Raw genomic sequence first — 20,424 nt, 5'->3', positions numbered from 1 at the left:
CTGATGGACCAAAATTTTTAATAATCATAGAGTTCAACACTCTTTAAGAATCATTTTTCCAATAGAGATGCGAAAACTGTAATATTGTTATCTTTTTCTCTCTGTAAAATTTTTCAAGAGAACTTATTGAGATATAAAATGGAATTAGGTTACACTTGTGTACTTAAAAGTAGAGGTTTTTATATCGACCATTCTACATTTCAAATATTTTAGTTCATCATTATACGTCAAAATTTACTAAAATGAAGCATAAGTACGGAAAACTATATATGGAAATCATCAGTTCCGAAAAAATTGGAATAAAGGTCTGGAAATATATCTAGACGTAAAAATTCCTCAAGATTTTCGAATGGCTCAAATCCTTCTATGAGAGTATTATGTATTTTTGAGTTTTTTTCAGGCATAATAACTCTTTCTTTCCTTTCATATCCAGTTGTTTCCAACTTTTCGAAAAAAGTGGAACCTCCAACTTCTCGTACCATATCTTTTACTTGTTTGTGCCATGAACTTATAAAGGGACAGGCCAGCAGCTCGGCAAAACAAGGTGATGAAACATCCAAAAGCTCTTTACATAAATGACCTGTTGAAGTACTATATTCTTGGGCCATTTTAATTACCTGCACTTCTGATATAGATCGCGATTTTTGAAGTATCTGAAAAGAAACACGAGTCAAAATAAATATGAAATAAATACAATTTTCAATACTCTTCATAAAATGCTTGTATTTAACATTTTCTGGCTTTTGTATTGTGCGCAAGTAATCTGCATACATGGAAGCAATATCACAAGCTAAAAAGAGATAATTTTCTACGCCAACCTTTTCCATATTATTAATACAGTAGATGTTTATCTGTATTAGTAACATGAGGTGTACTTGAAGAAATTTATAGGTATTAGGGCTCTCATGGGAGAAACTTCTCTGCACAGCTCGAACAGCAGTATCCAGTCGTTTTTCTTGCAATTCTGCAACATAGGCAGCAATATCACCTTTTTTTGATGGATTCGATGCACTTGAAAGTCTTACACACACATTTTCCATGTATGTAAGAATCAAAATCTTAGAGTTGGCGTATGTTAAATAGAATTCATAGTCTTCAATATTTTTAGAGGCAGAGAAAGGCTGAGAAAAGAGTTCTTCCATTGAATCAAGCAGTTGACATATATCGGCGCATTCCTCAAATAAAATTTCGACTGTGGACTCCATTTCACTGCATTCCTTTGAAAAAATTCTGTAATCGCAAAGCTGAGCATTATACATAATCTTGACATAAACCTGTTGAATAATTTTGGCTAGTAAGTAATGACCTATCTCTGCTGCAACTTCATTGCTACAATTCTCAAAATTAACGCATCTCATAAATGTAGAAGGGTCCATCTTTTCATTAACGCCAAGTTCAATCCATTCTTTAGGAAGTAAACATGCCATCTGCTCTTCCATAATCTGGAACTGCTTTCCTGTTAACAAAGAACCGTATTTGTCCCACCAATAGCATTTCCACCACATTTTTCTTCGTTCATTTGCTTCATTTTCATCGAGATTGAGATAAAACTCCCAACGATTGAAGCCTAAATCAATTCCTAATCTCACAATCGGTCCTATTAATCTATTTAGAGCAGTGGTTTCTGCCGACCAAAAGTAAAATTCTAGAAAATCCAATTGAGGAGAAAGCATTTCGACGGTATAAATCCCACTGTAAGAGGGCTTCTGAAGTACTTCTAAAAATAACATGAACAATAATGGCTCTAATTGAAATCGTTTAGATGGGCTTGTTGAAACGCCAGGCATTTTATCCAGATGCTTGTATAGACTATTTATGCTTTTCATAACCATATCTGGTTTCTTGATTTCTATGCCAACTGCACCGTAACTAGTACTTTTGCAGATGTCGAGCAATATAATTTTGATTAAGTCGACATCTGTTGTTGTACTGCCAACATCGAAGCTTTTTCGATACCACAATAAAGGGCTTTTAGAATACTCGGTTGCCTCTAAATACATGGATGTTGCATAGTCCATAAATTTGAGGTACAAATATATTGTCCTTTTAACGTCAATATCGTCAACATTGGGAGAGATAAGAAGTCTTTTAAATAGCCATCTAAATCCTTGATCTGACAATAACATAATGGGAGAGTAAAGGCCCCAAAATGAAAGCGATGTATGCTTGGTGTTACTTGAGTTTATTGGAAAAGCAGCAAAACTATTAAATAAAACATAGTCTCCATCAATCAAATGCGTCTCAAGAGATAATTCACTCTGTAGGTTGGAGACGCTTTCTTCTTTTAAAGATAATCTCAAATCATGTTTCAAATCTTCAATGGACGTACTAAGTGTCTGTATTAGGGAGTTGACTTTAGCTGGGTTTGCAAACGACAGTTTCTCTAAATTCTTGATCGATTGAACTAAGGGCCTTAAACATTTTCGTACATCTTCTTCATCCTTATAAAGGTTATTTTTAACCATATCTACCTGTATTCCATCATAATGACACCTCAAATTAGAAGTGATACATTTAGAGCAAGGCTGGACACCATTGCACTTAACTTTTCTTTTTCTGCATGAGTTACAGGCTCTGGAAACTCTATGAGATGATCGTTTATTGTATGTGTATGGTTTTGTTATACTCGAGCCCGCCATATCCCTATACGTATTGCGTACCTGCTTTTACGATGCCTATATATATATATTAGTTGGTTTGATGATGATCTATAGAAGCGTGGCACAGTACAGCATTTGAAAAATATTTCTATTCGAGATGAGCTAAATTTGGATAAGAGACGTGCGCCAAGAAACCGACGGAGAAAGAAAACATCAAGACTGATTTTAGTATTACGGTGGCACCAATTAAAGCAATCTCACCACACATCTAGTCATCCCAAAATTATAAGTATGCCATGAGCAAAGCGTGTCTGATAAATTTTTTGGATAAATATGCCAAATATCTCTACTTGACAAAATGAATGGTTGCAATCCCGGGGACTGGAAGCAAAATCAAATAACCATGGGTACTGGATTCCATTTTATGATCATATCTTACTGTATCACCTCTCAGAGATTTAAATTTTATTTTTTGGACTAGAATTTCTGCCTAAATTTCATTTTGGATGTTAAGGTGGTCCTTTATATAAGTCCGCATATTTGGCTCTTATAACGTGTACATACGACATCAATGTAATTTGATTCACTGAAGTCTTTCTTGCATCAAACATTTTCCGAAGTCATGGTAATTGGCATCACTAAAGATTTCATTCGTATTTTACAGCTTCGTAAGTGAATTAAAAACATGAAATGTACCGATATACAAGCTTCAAGTTGACATTCTGGAACTAGGCTATCTAGAAAACAGAACAGCGGTATCCTTACTATAATAATATAAAGGTGCCATGTCGTTTTTTCTATTTTATAACACACTACTTTCCGAATGAAGCAGATACTAATCCCTAATTCTTATCGCGGTTGTTCTTTCAAGAGAACAAAATAGCTGATCCATTTCCTCACCGTAGATCCTGCGCAATTCCAAAAATTGACACATAGATTTTTGGTCAATGGGGCTAAGCGTATCTTACTTACAGTATGGCTAAACTTAAGCCGCAAGCTCGAACTGTTCCCACATCTGACATTAATGCAGTTGGCCATACTTTACAGCGACAGTCATTTTTTTCGAAGGCCTGTATAGAAATCATCAAGTGCGTTCCGAAAGAAAAGGAACGATTTAAATGTATAAATGTAAGGATAGTGGATGATCAAAGGACGACCCTCTCATGTTCAGAACTGCTCAGATCGATTCCAATCTATTAGACAATGAACTTTACGACATATTATGGTCCAGTGTGAAAGAGAATCTCGATATTGCCAATAATAAAGAAGAATGGGAATTGCTATTAAATACTGTGATATTTCTTTTCGTTACAAAAATTAGCAATGTTGGTAAGGTTTCGACAACGTATGGATCTAGGCTGAGTGGAATCTCATTCACATCTAATAGGAGATCACTCTATGTGGTATCTGTTCTCTCAAAATATCTGTACAAGAAAATATCTCATTATTTTTACTCAGCAAGTGCTGAGAATAGTAATTTGAAATCAAGACTGTACAGATGGATCGAAACTGTTTCGAACACTTTTGACCTTTTAAATTTTCTAAACTATATTTCTGCTATGAAGAATAGTTCGAAAATATATTTGACCATTTTGCATAGGGTCTTCGATGTCAAAGCAATGTTGAACACATCTGTACCGACATTCTACGAAAATTCGATTAATGCAGGTGTAGAATACCAACATAGACAACTATTGTGGAATGCAATTCTAGAGCTATTTAACATAACTTTGCTTTCAAATAATTTTTTATTAATGCAAGCAAGAAAGACAGGAGGACCTACTACTAATGTTATCAAGAATGGCAAATCTGTTTGTCCTCTTTGTAATGAATTTCCAACCAATCCATATAAAATATTGTGCTGTGGAAAAATCTATTGCTATGTTTGTGCTGTGAAAAGTCTGGAATGGAAGCATTGCGCATCCTGTGGAAGCACTTCAAAATTAAAGGCAATTGCTCTTTATGACTAGCCAAATTCTTTGAAATATGAATATTTGCAAATGGTCTTTCATATATTCAAAAGTTAAGAACCTGGAAGATTGCGGTTCATGACTTAACGCATAATCTTCTTGAACCCTTCCATCACCCTTATAAATAGACTTAGAGAGCATCTCATTAAGGCTTACAGATTCTTTATCCTTATGTAAACCCTGTGTACCTCATATATTCTTCACGTATCTATTTCGATTTAGTATGGGAAACCTTACGTAATCTTTCAATGCAGGAAAACTCAATTTAAATGGAACGTTGAAATAAGAAATATCATTCCTCAATTGCTGTTTTTAACTAGGAATATCAATTCAAAAAAGATGATCGTGAACGCCAAGCAATGGGTTCTTAATAAGGAGCCAACACCAGGTCTTCCATTCAATTTCGAAATTAATACTCAAAATTCAACATTCAAGCTGATCAGAAAAGAATTGAATTCCGATGATCTAAAAGATAATCAAATTCTTGTAGAAACAAAATATCTTTCGAACGATCCAGCTCAAAAGTTTTGGATTGCAACAGCTGATAAAGCATATGCTGCTGGTGTGAAAAAGGGTGATCCAATTCAGGCAAGAGGTATTGGTAAAGTGTTAGCTTCAAAAAACGAAAAATTTAAAGTTGGTGATTTTATCACAGGCAGAGTCTGTTGGACGACACACATTATAATTGATGATATACCAAAAAATGAGCTATACAAAATTGATACTAGTAACGGTGAATTATGGTGGCATCTTTCAGTTTTGGGTGGTACTTCCTTAACATCATATTTCATATTTTACAGATACTTGAAAATGAAAGAGACTGAAGAAAATTATGGCAAAGTAGCGTTGATTTCAGGTGCTGCTGGTGCAGTAGGCTCTACTTGTATCCAAATTGCACTAAATGTCTTCAAGGCTTCGAAAGTCGTTGCCATTGCAGGCGGTCCAGAGAAAGTGAAATATGTAGAATCCTTCGGTGACAAAGTTATTGGAGTTGATTACAAAGACCCAAATTTCAAAGAAAACCTCGCAAAGGCAGTTGGCGGTGCCAATACAGTTGACTATTTCATCGATAATGTTGGAGGAGACATTTTGGATTATTGTGTTAATTTCTCAAAACCTAATACTAAGGTAATCGCCGTGGGCTCAATTAGCGGTTACAATGACCCAGAGAAATTCGCATTCAAGAACTATGGTGCAGTGATTACCAAGAGACTGAATGTCAGAGGTATATTACTATATGATAACTACGAACAGTTTTCACAAGCGTTTGCTAAGTTGAATGAGATGATCTCTAAAAACCAACTTAATGTTGAAGATTCGGCCACTATTTGTGATGCTCTAAATGAAAAATTCGTCAGTGTTCCAGATATTTGGAACGGGTTATTTAGTGGTATAAATAAGGGTAAGTTAATAACTAGAGTCAGCAGTAGCGATAGCTGATCGAATGCTCTAAAGGCTTCATTTCAATATTTATATAAACATTTCGTCTTTTATATAATACCGAGAATACGCCATTGAAAAAAAAAAGATGCACACACTTGAAGAAACACACTTTATACTCTCAAACAAAATAAAAGAAGAGAAGAAAACCTAGTTGAAGGATAGGGACAGATGTCGACTACAGAAGCACAAGCACAAGTATTCCGCATTAGAGAGGACACAATACTATCCCATAAAAGATTTGTTGTTAAGCATGTCTTACAAATAATTCGACAAGATGAGTTGATACAGGGACCCTTGAATGATTACCCTATGAAATATCTGAGGGCTCCACCAGATTGCTTCGATATAACTACAAATAATGACACACTATTGTTGGAGTACCCACAGAAACAGAAAGATAGTAATGGAGAGAGGAAGATCGATTCAAGCGGTAAATTGCAAAATGGTCAAAAATATTTATTTAGTACTTTCACATTACCTGGTCGAGGTTCGACTTTGTTTGTATTGGTACAGGATTTGTTGAAGGCAATAAATTATCAAACTTCGGATGAAGATCATTTTCTTGCAAACCATCCTCAGTTTCTAGCTATCAAGTGCAATGATAGCGACAATAAATTCCTCAAAGAGCAGTTACATATTTCAGGCGAGGCTAGATTCGTAGCGGCAAGAACTGCATTCATAATGTTTGGAGCGCTGGTTGTTGCATCGGGAACTAGGTTAATTGACGACTATTGGGAAACTCTTGGCCCTATGCAGGGGTTGACGACACATCACAGAGTTTATAAACTGTCAAACCATCTGATTAGCAAAGTCGAACTACTGAAGCCATCATACTTCCATAAAGAGGAGAAAAGTAACATAAGTACAATGGAACGTACAATTACGTTCGAATCACCATATCCCACAATAACTGAACAACCTTCCCTCGAGATGAGAGAAGAGTTTGCAAAGCAATTCGCACAGGGACAACATATAACGTCTTTAGTCCCTGGTCAGAGCATTAGCGGATCATTAGAGTTAAAAGCACAGTTCAAACAACCAAGATACCACAGTAAAAACTCATTATTACAAGCAGCTCAACTGAAAGCTTTGAATATGCCTATTGGTAAACATGAGGAACTAATGAATCAACCTAACACTAATATGCCCAATAATACCACGATGAATGCAGCTATGGATAACTCTAGCACATCGCTTGCTTCCTTGGCAGGTTCTGTGGACACACCTAACAATACTTATGTTGGAGATGCAGGAGATTCCGTACCTAGCCCTGGAATAGTTACAAAGCCTTTCAAAAGAATGTTGAGTAATATTCTAGATACAAGTGTTAGTAAGGTAAAGAAGACGGAAGAAATGGATGCTTTAACAAACGTGACTAGCGGCAGCTCTAAGACAGATTCTTCATTAAATTTAAATGGTTGGAAGTTTGAATCCTTACCGCTAAAAGGAAGGGATAATCTCAGTAATAAAAATGAATCATTTTCTTTTAAAGGTTTGCCATACTATGATGAGGCCAAATTATTGGAGAGGCTAAAAAAATTGACGCCAAAAGAAATAACCGAATTAGAGCATTTGCATGATTCTGTATATTTAGACTCTGGCCTACAAAAGATGCGGAAAATAAGGAAACAAAAATGGAGTAAGTATTGGCAATATAAAGCTGGTATACCAATAGGGTTGAATTCCAAACAGGTGGAGGAATTTAAGGGAATCTATCTCAGAGAACTTTTGGAACAGACAGATGTGACTACAACGTATAATGAAGTAACTAATACAGATGAAACACAAACAATCACCAGATCCCCCAATGCAAACTATCTAGGATTTACCAATATAAAAGGTTTTAGCGCACCGTATGCACCGATTCCAATTGACAAACTGAGGGAAATACAACAGCAAGCGCAAAAACAACAGAAGGCAATTAACCAAAAGTGAAATTATTTATAAATATATATATTCAAAAGTATATGCGTAGTTTGATCATAGTAACTTTGTTTTGGTAATTTCTCTTCTAATAGTAAAGGTGTAATACACCATGACAAGCATTATGACAATAAGAGGAATAATCCAGAAAGTTAACTTTCTTACAATTTCATCAATTTGTGGGCCATTGCTATGAAATAGCTGTTGTTGTTTGGTAGCTTCTCTGATTTTAGCTTGTTCATCCAACATTTTCTCTAATTTTTCATTCATTGCGATAAAATCTTTGAATTCTTCCTTAGTATCAGGGTGTTCTTTTCCATTACCATTACCAGAAGTGATTTGTTGCAAGTGCTTACCTAATTCAAGAACAGCTTTAGTCAATTCATCTTGAATACTAGCAATTTCGTTGATCTTTGTTTCTAAGGAACTAATATCATTTGATAATATTTCACCTTCCAATTTATCCATTTTTTTAAAGAGTTCAAAGTTACTGATTTGAGTGTTTTGAGAATCCAAAATTTCTTTATCAACTAATTTTTCCTTACCAGTATCTTTATCAACAATCTTAGTTATAAGCTTTGGTTGATTCATAGAATTAACGTTTGGAATCAAAGAATCTTCAATTACGGTATCATAAAAATTCATTTGTAGCACTTCAAATGATTCGTTGGTGTTATCATTATCAGCAGAAACACCAATATAGTAGTCTACGTTATTTGGTAAATTGATTTTTCTTGTTTGGAAACAAACCTTGTTATCGATTTGTAATTTCAAAAGATGATTCTTGTTTATATCATCATTATCGTACGTCAGACGAATTGTGATAGGAACAGATGCATCTTGATAACCCAACAAGCAGGAACCAAATGTTTTACTGTGAATATCAGCTTTAGCTAAGGATTCGCTATTGTCGTTTAATTGAGCTTTAATGGATTGACCCATAGGTCCATTGTTATCAATAGCCAATTGTAACCCATCAAATTTTGAAGGACCATTGTAAAGACTCTTATCATTTTTGTAATCATCTGAAGAAATGAACCACATAGCCATCCCACCATTAGTTTTGCCAACGTAATTAATACTTCTGACAGTCCATTCGACAGTGAAAGATTTTTGCAACTTAAAAGGGGACTTTAACCAGAGAGAACCTTTAGAGTTTGCAGAGGGAGTTAAAATGATTCTCCCTTCTTCTAATTTAGTATTATCAATTGATTCCCAATTGGAAGGAATTGATTTTGCATGAATCAAATCAGGTAATGATAGCTTGTCCACTGGTTTTGCAGCAGCCTGATCATTGGCTCCACCATGTGCTAGAGCACCACAAAAAACTGATAATAGCTGCAGAAATACAACGGTTAGGAGATGCATTGTACAGGTATCTTGTTTCTTGAGGAGACTTGTGAACGAACTGTTTCTATAATTATAATTATACCTTCTTAACTTGCTTTTTTCAAATCCGATGTTGTGTGAGGCGAGGCAAACGTATACGGTAAGAATTTCCTGATGCGTACCAGACTTTCCTAAATTGGAAGCAGTATAAGCAAATGTAAATTAATCCAACATGACAAGGCTAATATATAGCCAAGACCACTGGGATTAGACTACACTTGTGTATTAATATTGATGTAATGCCTTTTTCCCGGGCTTGAAAGCATGTTTCACCGAAGAATTAGGGTCTTGACATTATGAAAACGTTGTTCTAGAGGGATCAATGATTATATCATCAATATTAGTCAACAGAAGTGATTTGTGGAGGCTGGTGCTATTTGATCAGGATAAAACTTCAAGAAAATCATGTCCTAAGCCAGAAGTATAGCTAAATTGCTGGTATGGCACAATTCTATCTATAGTAAGGGCCTTAGGAGATACTAGGAATCCCCAAGAGTTGCCTTTACATTTTTAAGCTATATAAACACTGGTCTACAGCCACTATGATGAAATAATACCAATATGACAGGATGCATTTTGTATCATCCTGAAAAAATATCTACGATTCTCTTTTATCACCTTTTGCCACCGTGGACTCGCACCTGAAAGGTTGCCATTCATGAGGCATCACTTCCCTTGTTTCGAAGAACCATATGCCCTGAAGACGATGGACTCACATATAAATGTACCTTTGATATCATGATCTGCTGCCAGGGCAGATATAGTGTCAAATTTATTTATAGAACGCGAAAGACATCAAAAAATGATGAAACCGGCTGGAAAATTGTAAGTTTCAACTGCAAAGAATTTCAAGAACATCGTTATTTTTAATATAAGATATTTGCAACTTTGAGTAAGTGATATTGTGTCTTTTATATGATAGATTCAATATAGTAACCACAAAAGAGGAAAATAAAGAGAGAAGTACTTTAAATATGCCCTCTTTTGCCGATAGTTTCTGGTCTGATGATCCATCAGTTGGTTTAAAAACAGTTTTCAATGAACTATATAATGGTTCAGATCAATGTAATCAGTTTATACAGTTATTTGCCTCAAGGATGCAGTTCGAAGTGGCTTACGGTAAGCAGCTGTTGAATCTGAATTCTGGCATCGATAAAGTTAGTGACATCCATTCAAAAAATACTGTTCGTATTGCTCTAGAAGGGATTGTCGAACAAACAGAATCCGAAGGTAGGGAACACATCAATATCGCATCCAACATTGAAACTCTCGTGCTACGACCATTCAGTCAGTGGTGTGAAGATCATAAAGAGAGGATAAAGTACAGTGAAAAAACTCTTTTCCAAAATGTCGATAATTTTAAAAAATCCAAGAGTTACGTTGCTAAATTGGAAAAGGACTATTTCAATAAATGTAAAAAGTTGGAAGATTTTAAGAGATCAACTTTCAATGATGAGATGCAACTAGATAACGCAATGAAAACGCTTGACTTACAAAAAACTATAGAATTAAACAAGTTGAAAGAAAAGGAAAATCAAAATTTTGGGAAACTTGGTCCTATTGATTTCGATTACAAGACTTTACGTGAGACTTTGAAACTTTTCCTTACCAAGTTGCCAAAAACTGAATATAAATTACCTTTCATCAATTATTCACTGTTAAATACTAACAGTGGCCACGAAATTACCAAATTTATTTTGGAGATAATGTCATTCAAAGATTATGATAAGGCTGAAAATTTCGGTCAGGATCTTTTGAACTATGGTTTTCTGAAATATTGCAATGGTGTTGGTAACACATTTGTCAATTCCAAAAAATTTCAGTACCAGTGGAAGGACTACGCTTACAAATTTGCTCAAATACCAACAAATGTTGAAGAAAACAATGAAAATAAACTGGAAACATTGAGGCAAAAGTTCCTTTTTAATAGCACATCTGATGTCAATATTGAGAAAATTGAGACCAAAAGTACGGACGATGCCAAATTTACGGATAGTGAGAAAGAACTATTCAAATTAATGAATGATGTAGAATCGTCAGATTCGAGATACTTCAAGGAATGTAATAAAATGGATTCTTTGAGATGTTCCGTGGAGGAACTGATGATCGATCATTTGGCATTTATGGAAAAATGTGAACTTGATAGAGTGAAAGCCATAAAGAGAGCAACAATTGATTTTTGTTCAGCAATCAGCAATAAAATCTCCGTTTTAAAACTATTTGTTGATAATATCATTGATTTTGAAAACAAGATTGATCCTATAGCCGATATATTGAATATTATTTCGAACTATAGCACAGGTCTCTTCCAACCTAAGGCAATCACGTATAATAATTATTACAATCCAGGTATTTATCAGAACTTTGGTATTGACCTAGAAACACGTTGTAGGTTAGATAAGAAAAAAGTGCCATTATTAGTTACTGTCATTCTTTCATATATGGACAGTATTTATCCTGGAATGGAAAATGACAAAATACGTTGCTCAATATGGACAGATCCTGTTAAACTAAGTCTTACTCATGATCTAAGGAATAAATTGAATAAGATTCAGTTCCAAAGTGATCAAGAAATTTTGTCACTTTTTGAAGAGGGAGGCTGTACACCCAGTACAATCGCTAGTATCTTGAAAATTTATCTTTTGGAATTACCTGAATCAGTTATTCCAACTGAAATGGTTGAAATTCTATCTGTCGTATACAAGGAATACCCGCCACTTAACGACATTGAAGACGAAGATAATAAAGAGAAAAGAGTGACGGGTGTCTTCACAACATTATCATCGATGTCCATGGCACATATTGCAACTTTGAACGCTGTAATGACACATTTTTACAGATTAATCAAAATATTGAAGATGGGCAAAATCACAGAGAAAAATCAAGATGATATCGATACTGCTAATAACGAGGGTTCTCCAAGTGAAAGGAAAACAAATGCCGATATTGTGAGCAACGAGTTAGCGACAATGTTTACCGAAAATATTTCGAAGGAATTTGCTAACTGTATTATCCACGCGAAGGACTTTAATGGCAACCAATTGGGCTATGAAATATTTAAGGACCTGTTACTCAATAAAAAGAGAATCTTCAAAGAGCTCAAGGGGCAAAACGCCACTAACAAATAGATATCCATTTTTATATAATCCATTGCCTTATAACACCTGCATTTTTGTTTTTTACTCGGGTTGTACATATCGAACTCTCGATCGGAGTTGCTTGACTGCATTTGTAGCAGATAATTACTTCAGCTGACTGACTACATTTCTAGTCTGGAAAAATCAGTTTGCTTCTTTCTTCACTGAACCAAAATCATGCATGATCTTGATAGTAGTAATGATATATTTCAGAAAATAAACAAGGCGTCATCATTTCCCTTCATTTTCAGTCTGTCGTTCTCCTTTAATTCTTGGCAGAGAGTTCCGTTCAATGCATCCGGGCTCGGGTTGGTTATCTAAGCAACTTCCACGTCATATAGATTAAACAAACAAATGATAGGCAGCATGTAGAACAGATAGTTAAAATTTCTACGGAAAGAGTTGATAAGATAAGAGAATTGTTGGGAGTGAAATGCAATTGCATTGCTTAAACGAATCTGTATACAGTCTGATTTTGCAATGTGAAAAGAAACAACAGAGAGAACTCCCAAGAACAAAGTGCTCTGCTATCCGCATAACGCACTGGCTCATGCCAAAACCTTAGCAAGGAAGATCAAAAAAGTATATCATTTTTGATAATATTTCCTGATGGTCCTTTTTTTTTCTTTCTCGAAAATCAGTGATCTCATCTCACATATATAAGGCGAGAACATCAACTCTCGTTCCGACTTCGAACTAGCTGAGAGCTACAAGAGAAAAATAAAAAATCATAGTATGACCGGTTTTGTCAAACAAGTTAGTTTTGGGAACACGGGTTTGAAGATCTCACCAATTATCGTTGGTTGTATGTCCTATGGGTCCAAGAATTGGGCAGAATGGGTTGAAGATGATAAGAATACGATTTTCGGCATTTTGAAGTACTGTTATGACAAAGGTTTGCGCACTTTTGACACGGCTGATTATTATTCTAATGGTCTCAGTGAAAAGTTATTGGGTGAGTTCCTTGTTAAGTATAATATTAAGAGAGAGACTGTCGTTATAATGACGAAGATTTTTTTCCCATTTGACGAAACTTTGAACCTTAAGTCAAATACCCCATTGAGTGAGCTGCAAGAATTAGATGTCGTGAATCAAAGAGGCCTATCACGTAAACACATTTTAGATGGCGTAGAAAAGGCGATTGCTAGACTTGGTACCTACATCGATGTCTTACAAATCCATAGGTTTGACCCAGAAACACCAATCAAAGAAACTATGAAAGCCCTCAATGATGTAATTGAGTCCGGTCATGTTAGATACATTGGTGCATCATCAATGTTGGCTACCCAATTCGCCGAAATGCAATTTATCGCTGATAAATATAATTGGTTTCAATTCGTTAACGCACAATCAATGTACAACCTTGTCTATAGGGAAGATGAGCGTGAATTGATTCCATTTTGCAAAAGACATAATATTGCTTTAACTCCATGGTCTCCGAATCACAGAGGGTTCTTGACAAGACCAATTGGTACTAAATCCCTAAGATCTGAATCAGACAGGTTTACAATAAACAAACTGAGAGATAATGTCCTCGAGTCCGATATTAAAATTGTGAAAAGAGTTGAAGAACTTGCCGAAAAGAAAGGTGTGTCGATGGCGGCGATTTCGACGGCCTGGGTGGTGAGTAAAGGTTGTCAACCCATTATTGGTCTCAGTAAGACAGAGAGGGTAGATGATGCGATAAGTGCTCTATCCGTCACATTTACAGATGAGGAGCTTAAATATCTAGAAGATCCCTATAAACCAAAGAACTATATACTTTGAGTGCTTATATAAATACTCAAACCGGAACAGACGTTTCGGCCGAGAGCAATCATCTCGGATATATTTGTCGGAATGACATTTTCCTTATGTAAGTAATCTGAAAGACATAAATCATTAAATAAGCTTTCGATGCTACATTCATAATAGTTGGCAAAAGAGTACCATCACCAGCGCTTTATCATGATTGAAAAGGATTTTAGAAAAATAAGGCCCTCTTATGTTTGCGTTACATGTAGGACACAAAAATTGAAATGTGATAAGCAAAGACCCTCATGTGGCAGATGCCTCAAAAACAAGAGGAAATGTGTATATGAAATTAATTCATCACTAGATAGCCTTCATGAAAACTCTATGAGGAGCCACTCTAATAACCAAATTTCTCCAGCCTCTAGTAGTGGGCATAGCAATGCCACTTTAATTGAAAATTCTATCTCATCACCCGAGGCATTGACTCTAACGTTGGACACTTCACGAATAAAAGGAAAACAAGCTGATAATCTGGACCTATGGGATCCAAGGGATATGTACTTAAGTCACGGATATCAAACATATTATGATTTTCCATTCGGACCACATAGCATGGGGCAGTACGATCCGTACACGAGACTGTTCTGTTCTTCAGTTCACGGCAGCACTCTCACAGACATTCAAAACCGTCTGAGTATGATTTCAAACGATCTATCAAATAGTGGCTCGAATTTATCAACCACTTTGGTGGACCCTTCGAGAGAAATCAGTCCGTTGGCCTTTATTGAAAAGGCTGTAATCAAATGGGTCCAAAATGCATCATATGATAATAATCAAATCCCAACAGATTATTTTGATTCGGTTTATACCATTGGGGACAGAATGCATCCAAAACTAATATTGTTGATTGAGCGACTAATCAGTGAAATATCCTCACTGCTATTTGATAAAACGAAGACAGAAATATTGTTGCAAAGGTTTTATGAAGATGTCTATCCATTTTATCCATTAATTGAAATAGACTTGTTTGAAAATTCTCTTAAGAAGCTTTTAGAGGTGAATACAGAAGATCGTTACAAGATTAATGTCTTTGGCGAAAACATACGATTGAATCTGGAATATTTGACACAGTTCCTTTCAATTATGGTTGTAACATTAAGAAATCCTTCTTTAAGAGAACAGGTGCCAACAAAATTAGCATTAGAAAGGGCCCAACAATTGCAATTCTATGCTCAAAGGCTACTATCTTTACTAAATGGGTTTAAATACACAAGTGAAAAAATACTATGCTCATCGTTATACCTGTTTATTTCCGAGTATTTAAATCCTGAAAATCCAGAAATGCATATAACTCACAATTTTGCCCTGACTTTGAAATGCCTTAATGAACTTTCTACAACTCTTGGATTATTTCAAGAACCCTCGCAGTTCACGAGATGTTTCAATACAGAAATGCCAAGTGATTCGTATTTCCTATTCCGTAGGAAGTTATGGATCGGTTTACAATCAATAAAATTACAGTTAATTACAGCTGATGGTGGTTGCACAGAACAAGATTATAAATATTTGAACATGTTTATCAGACCCAAAAACAGAAACTCAAGTAGTTTACTCCCCGTTTCATTTTCCAGGACATTCAATCCAACTATTGAAATCGACAAGTATTTATTTGATTTGAGTCAGAATAAGTATCAATTGCATGTCTTATTAGTACAGCTTATGAATAGTTGCTCTCCTGAAACTGCTGTTCAGAACTTGTCTGTTATAATTGAAAATATCAAGCAATTAGAAGAGTTTACAGAGTGTAAGTTCCCCCTGAGTAAGTTAGATGAACAAGAGGATTTTCTGCTGACTGAATGTACATGCTACAATGCAAAATTCAATGTCAAACAGATTGAAAATGTGGAGATTTTACAAGCGAATATTTTGATCCTTTCAAGTCTTATGAATATTTATAATGTTTTAATGAACTACTTCGAGAAAAAAGCATCCATCGAATGGCCAGAATATCAGAACTTATACCATGCTTTCTTCATCGAACTCATAAACTGCTACTTAAGAGTTCTAAAACTAGTAGTCGTTTATATGAGTGGCAATTACTCCAAAGTAATTTCTTCGAAACATGAATATGTTTTAAACAAGTTTGTTTCATTTGTTATGATTAAAATATGGACAATTCAGATGAGCTTCTCATTGAGACTGAGCTACAGACGAGACATTATGGAAAGATTGAATGTGGTGAACCAAGAAGATATTGGTGTAATTAGCAGATTGCTGAACTCTGTTCAGGATCATATTCAAATGACAGTTGACACTATAACAAGAAAGTTCGATGAGCAGTATTTCGGATTGTTCCAAGTGACATTGATGACAAGATACTTGATTTATTTGATTGATATTAAAGCATTATCGAAAGTGACAAATAAGTATTGGAAAAGAGCACAAAATGATATACCAGAAAAGATTATTGATAAAATAACAATGAAATGGGGTGTAAGTCCTCAGGATTCTGACTATATAGACTATTATACTCACAATCCAGAACCATTATCACGTTTCACAAGCTCATTACTAGAAAAAATTGAATTGTTATTTTCGTCACATAAAATCATTGTGAGAGCAGACGTACCAGTTGAAGTTCCCCCAGGAAAGAACGCATACGGTGAGGTAGATAGTTTGGCACCATTCTTAGAGTCTCATTTTGATCTATTTTCAAGCATAATTGATGATAATATGGGCGAATTGCCCACTATATAGTAGTTATCATTTATAGATTTTCAATATTGACCAGTTTCCGGAGCATTAACCATGTTCGAAAAAAGATAAAATCAATGTGCGGCTCAGCGAATAATAAACGTCAACATCGACAGAGAGATAAAGTTTTTAAAGCAAGATGCTACGATGCGGTGGGTTGGCAAGGAAAGGATCTTCATTTGAACCTTTCTATAGGAGGTTTCATAACAGTCATTTCATTTCAAATAGGGGAGTTACACATATAAAAGATACAAATTCTGTACAAGAAAAATTGAAGAAAGATGGACATTTCACTTCAGAGCAATCTCAAGTTCTCATAGATATAATGACTGATGCAATACATAGTGGTATTGTTCATGTTTCCAAGGATTTAGCCAAGAGAGAAAGATTGATTCAGTTGACATACCAGCAACGCGTTGATTTTGCTAAGTTGAAAGATCAATTGTTAAGTTCAGATAGAAAAGAATTTTATAATCTTCAAAATGAGTATGAAAGAGTTCATAACGATTTGGAGAAGATGAAAACTAAATTGAAGGAGGATATAATTAAATCAAATGCAGGGTTTAAGTTGGATTTATCGCTCGAAAAAGGGCGTATTAAAGATGAGAGTACAAAATTTGATTTACAAATTAAAGAAATTGATTCTAGAATAGATAAAGAAGTGACGAATATGAAGATGCAGATTGATTCAGTGAAAACGCAAGTCATGCAGTGGTTAATTGGTGTTTGTACTGGTACATTCGCTTTGGTATTAGCGTATTTAAGGTTATTATCATAGAGACGTTAATATTAATTTGTATAGATAGTAATATATATATAAGTTATATCTGGCATGAAATGCTATATGGTTTAAAAACAATTAAAGGATAAAAAAGAAAACTTGAAGAAGCAAGCTAAATTTATAAATCGAATAATTCGGTTAAGATCTTGACAGTGTCATTTGGAGAGGTAACGGAGTGTCCGATAGTTCTCTTATCTTCGTAGATTTCATAATCATTACCACCTACCATGGTTTTGTCACCGAAGAAGTGAATTTCCTTAAAACCATCAGCTTCGACGTGTTGTAGACAGTAAGTCTTATCCCAACCAGTTGGGAAGACATCAAAAGAGATTTGACCACCGATGGAGAAAGTTAAAGAAAGATGAGCGAATTCCTTTCTTAAAGCCTCGACGAATTTGGCTCTAATTTGGTGTACCTTATCGTATTTTTCGAATTCGTTTCTTTCTTCAGTGGTAGCGTTTCTACCGATTGGAGAGACGTTAATCATACCATTTCTGAATTCTAGGAAAGTACCTCTTCTCACTGGTAAATCGATTTCAGATAAATACCTTAGAATGAATTTAGCTAATTTGTTGTATTCTTCTTCACCAATCCAGTTGATAAAAGATTGAGAAGCTAATTCTTTACCTAATCTGTAAGCAGTTAAACCATTTTCTGAGAAAGAGTAATCGAATTCAGATAAAACATCTGGACCTAATTGTTCAAGTTGTTTAGATAAATCAGAACCACCGACGAAACCAATGCATACTTTTTGTCTTAACTTTTTTAAAGTTTCTTTAACTTCAGGAGAGATAGTTAATCTAGCTGGAGTTAAAGTACCATCAACGTCAAATAAGACTAAAGTTTCTGGGTTAGTTTTGTAACTAAATTCACTAGCGACCATTGTGATTATTCTGTGTGTAGTTCTGTGTATGAAAAATGGTTAAATTTCTCGTCAGAGAGGTAGTTTCTAAAGTAACGAAAACAAACGATTCACACTGGCAAAAGCTAAATATTTACTATATTTATATACACGTCCAACGATGCCTCTTCGGCGTCCATCGACGAAAAAGAAAAAAAATTTTTTCAAGACTACGTGTCTTCCACAAATAAAGTTTTATCTGGAAAGTGACTTTTGGGCAATTCTCTCCGTCGTTTTCTGAGAAGAGATGGAAATAATACAATACGACGTGCCTTCTTTTTAAATTTTTTTTCGTCTTTTCGCGTCTCGAAGTCACGTGGATTGAATAAATTGTACGGACTGTTCTCCGTAAATATCCGGGTAATGGGACTTTTTTTCCGGGGCTTTCAAAGGACGGATATATTTATTTACATGGAGATGACTTCCTCCGCTGTGAAGACTGTTAATATTCCGTCTTTCTGTGTTAAGATAGTTACAATGGGTTGTTTTGTGCCACGAGAGGGTCTTCTCCACTAGCTGTGTATGTTTTTGTCTTTGTTTGTGTTTTTGTGGTTTCGTGCCTCAAGAGCCTTTTTTTTGGCATCTCTCTGCGTGTTGCTTTCATATCCTGTTGTGAGTAGTTTAAAAATAGAGACGTGTCGATTGTACTTCCTCCATTGAGCACATCTGAATACTGCAGACTCACTCAGGCGAGAATGATTTGCAACAGTGTAAAGATTTACATAAACATATCTCTCCGAAGGTTCCTTGACATATGTGCGACGATTGTCCCTCCAATGTTGTGTAATTTCCGGAGAATCTCGAAATACAGTCATCCTAATACTCATTAGATAACTTATACCAATCTACATTAATTATTCCATTTTTTATATTTTATTAATATATTTTAAAAGCAGGTTTCAGAGATCTTGGAGTCTCACCTTGCATTTCTTTCAGAACCAGAATGCAGACTGCTCTGGTCCAATATGCTTCCTCTGTTTTTGCTCGCCATAAATCAATCGGCGACAGGCGTCGATGTCAGCAAATCGCTTCGTTTTTACTTCAACTTGACGCAATGAAAAATTTTTCAGTTTTTTCTCATTCAAAAAAAAAAAAAATATGGCGATGAGCTTTTATTACTACTATAGCGTCAACGATTCATGAACTAAAGGTAGCTGACACACTGGCAATGAAATCGAGTGTGCAATTGATTCAGGAGGCCCAAAATTATAGGTACAACCCATCAATTCCACTAAGAATATATTTAAAGACATGCATTGGATTATTGGATAAAGCACAATTAAATTTTCAAAATAATGACAATTCAATGGCTTTCATGTTTTATTACAGATACATGGATTTGGTCACTAATAAATTATCTACGCATCAAGAATATATGAGTTCAGTAGACTCTCTACATAGGAGAGAGTATTTACAATTGATTAAATTGGAAGTTCCATGTGTATTAAAGATTATTGAAGATTTACAAGAGACAATTGATGATAATTACAAGAAACATGAATTGTCTTTAGCGAAGAACATTGCCAAAGCTAAGCCAACCCAACTTACACATCAAACAACCTATGAAACACTACCGTCAACATTCAATGAAAGAAGATTCAACCAATCTTTGAATTTTCTACATAGTCAAACAACGTTTAATAATAACACGACAACTAATAATAATTCCATGAATAACAATAACAGTAATAATAATAATAGTAATAACAGTAATATCCAAGATAATAGTAATGAAATGTATCATTATCCAGAACTACCACAACTAAGTTACTCATCATTTTAGATTTTCGAA

The 20,424-nt window shown here is 35.0% G+C and overlaps 11 protein-coding genes across 11 annotated transcripts; 8 read left to right on the top strand and 3 right to left on the bottom strand.

The window, feature by feature from the left end:
* Positions 1–263: 263 nt before the first annotated feature.
* TOG1 (Tog1p) lies at positions 264–2,639 on the bottom strand (the record flags this gene model as incomplete). The annotated part of the gene is made up of 1 exon (XM_003956451.1): positions 264–2,639. One exon carries the CDS (start codon positions 2,637–2,639, stop codon positions 264–266), a length of 2,376 nt encoding a protein of 791 aa, XP_003956500.1.
* A 1,124-nt stretch (positions 2,640–3,763) lies between these two features.
* Positions 3,764–4,570, top strand: PEX2 (ubiquitin-protein ligase peroxin 2; the record flags this gene model as incomplete). The annotated part of the gene is made up of 1 exon (XM_003956450.1): positions 3,764–4,570. One exon carries the CDS (start codon positions 3,764–3,766, stop codon positions 4,568–4,570), a length of 807 nt encoding a protein of 268 aa, XP_003956499.1.
* A 339-nt stretch (positions 4,571–4,909) lies between these two features.
* Positions 4,910–6,010, top strand: KAFR0C03710 (MDR family NADP-dependent oxidoreductase; the record flags this gene model as incomplete). Its single annotated transcript, XM_003956449.1, has 1 exon — positions 4,910–6,010. One exon carries the CDS (start codon positions 4,910–4,912, stop codon positions 6,008–6,010), a length of 1,101 nt encoding a protein of 366 aa, XP_003956498.1.
* A 171-nt stretch (positions 6,011–6,181) lies between these two features.
* SWP82 (Swp82p) lies at positions 6,182–7,948 on the top strand (the record flags this gene model as incomplete). Its single annotated transcript, XM_003956448.1, has 1 exon — positions 6,182–7,948. The coding sequence occupies one exon, from the start codon at positions 6,182–6,184 to the stop codon at positions 7,946–7,948; it is 1,767 nt and encodes a 588-aa protein (XP_003956497.1).
* Positions 7,949–7,993: 45 nt separating this feature from the next.
* On the bottom strand, positions 7,994–9,304 carry EMP47 (Emp47p; the record flags this gene model as incomplete). Its single annotated transcript, XM_003956447.1, has 1 exon — positions 7,994–9,304. One exon carries the CDS (start codon positions 9,302–9,304, stop codon positions 7,994–7,996), a length of 1,311 nt encoding a protein of 436 aa, XP_003956496.1.
* A 995-nt stretch (positions 9,305–10,299) lies between these two features.
* Positions 10,300–12,453, top strand: RGD2 (GTPase-activating protein RGD2; the record flags this gene model as incomplete). Its single annotated transcript, XM_003956446.1, has 1 exon — positions 10,300–12,453. The coding sequence occupies one exon, from the start codon at positions 10,300–10,302 to the stop codon at positions 12,451–12,453; it is 2,154 nt and encodes a 717-aa protein (XP_003956495.1).
* Positions 12,454–13,197: 744 nt separating this feature from the next.
* On the top strand, positions 13,198–14,229 carry KAFR0C03670 (aldo/keto reductase; the record flags this gene model as incomplete). The annotated part of the gene is made up of 1 exon (XM_003956445.1): positions 13,198–14,229. One exon carries the CDS (start codon positions 13,198–13,200, stop codon positions 14,227–14,229), a length of 1,032 nt encoding a protein of 343 aa, XP_003956494.1.
* Positions 14,230–14,409: 180 nt separating this feature from the next.
* KAFR0C03660 (uncharacterized protein) lies at positions 14,410–16,953 on the top strand (the record flags this gene model as incomplete). The annotated part of the gene is made up of 1 exon (XM_003956444.1): positions 14,410–16,953. The coding sequence occupies one exon, from the start codon at positions 14,410–14,412 to the stop codon at positions 16,951–16,953; it is 2,544 nt and encodes an 847-aa protein (XP_003956493.1).
* Positions 16,954–17,089: 136 nt separating this feature from the next.
* Positions 17,090–17,728, top strand: FMP32 (Fmp32p; the record flags this gene model as incomplete). The annotated part of the gene is made up of 1 exon (XM_003956443.1): positions 17,090–17,728. The coding sequence occupies one exon, from the start codon at positions 17,090–17,092 to the stop codon at positions 17,726–17,728; it is 639 nt and encodes a 212-aa protein (XP_003956492.1).
* A 121-nt stretch (positions 17,729–17,849) lies between these two features.
* Positions 17,850–18,614, bottom strand: SEC53 (phosphomannomutase SEC53; the record flags this gene model as incomplete). The annotated part of the gene is made up of 1 exon (XM_003956442.1): positions 17,850–18,614. The coding sequence occupies one exon, from the start codon at positions 18,612–18,614 to the stop codon at positions 17,850–17,852; it is 765 nt and encodes a 254-aa protein (XP_003956491.1).
* Positions 18,615–19,800: 1,186 nt separating this feature from the next.
* RFU1 (Rfu1p) lies at positions 19,801–20,415 on the top strand (the record flags this gene model as incomplete). Its single annotated transcript, XM_003956441.1, has 1 exon — positions 19,801–20,415. The coding sequence occupies one exon, from the start codon at positions 19,801–19,803 to the stop codon at positions 20,413–20,415; it is 615 nt and encodes a 204-aa protein (XP_003956490.1).
* Between the last annotated feature and the right edge of the window lie 9 nt (positions 20,416–20,424).

This window comes from Kazachstania africana, chromosome 3 (genome assembly GCF_000304475.1).
Source record: "Kazachstania africana CBS 2517 chromosome 3, complete genome".
NCBI classification, from domain to species: Eukaryota; Fungi; Ascomycota; class Saccharomycetes; order Saccharomycetales; family Saccharomycetaceae; genus Kazachstania; species Kazachstania africana.
The sequence above is the reverse complement of the archived record's forward strand: the minus strand, read 5'-3'. Positions and strand labels throughout refer to the sequence as shown.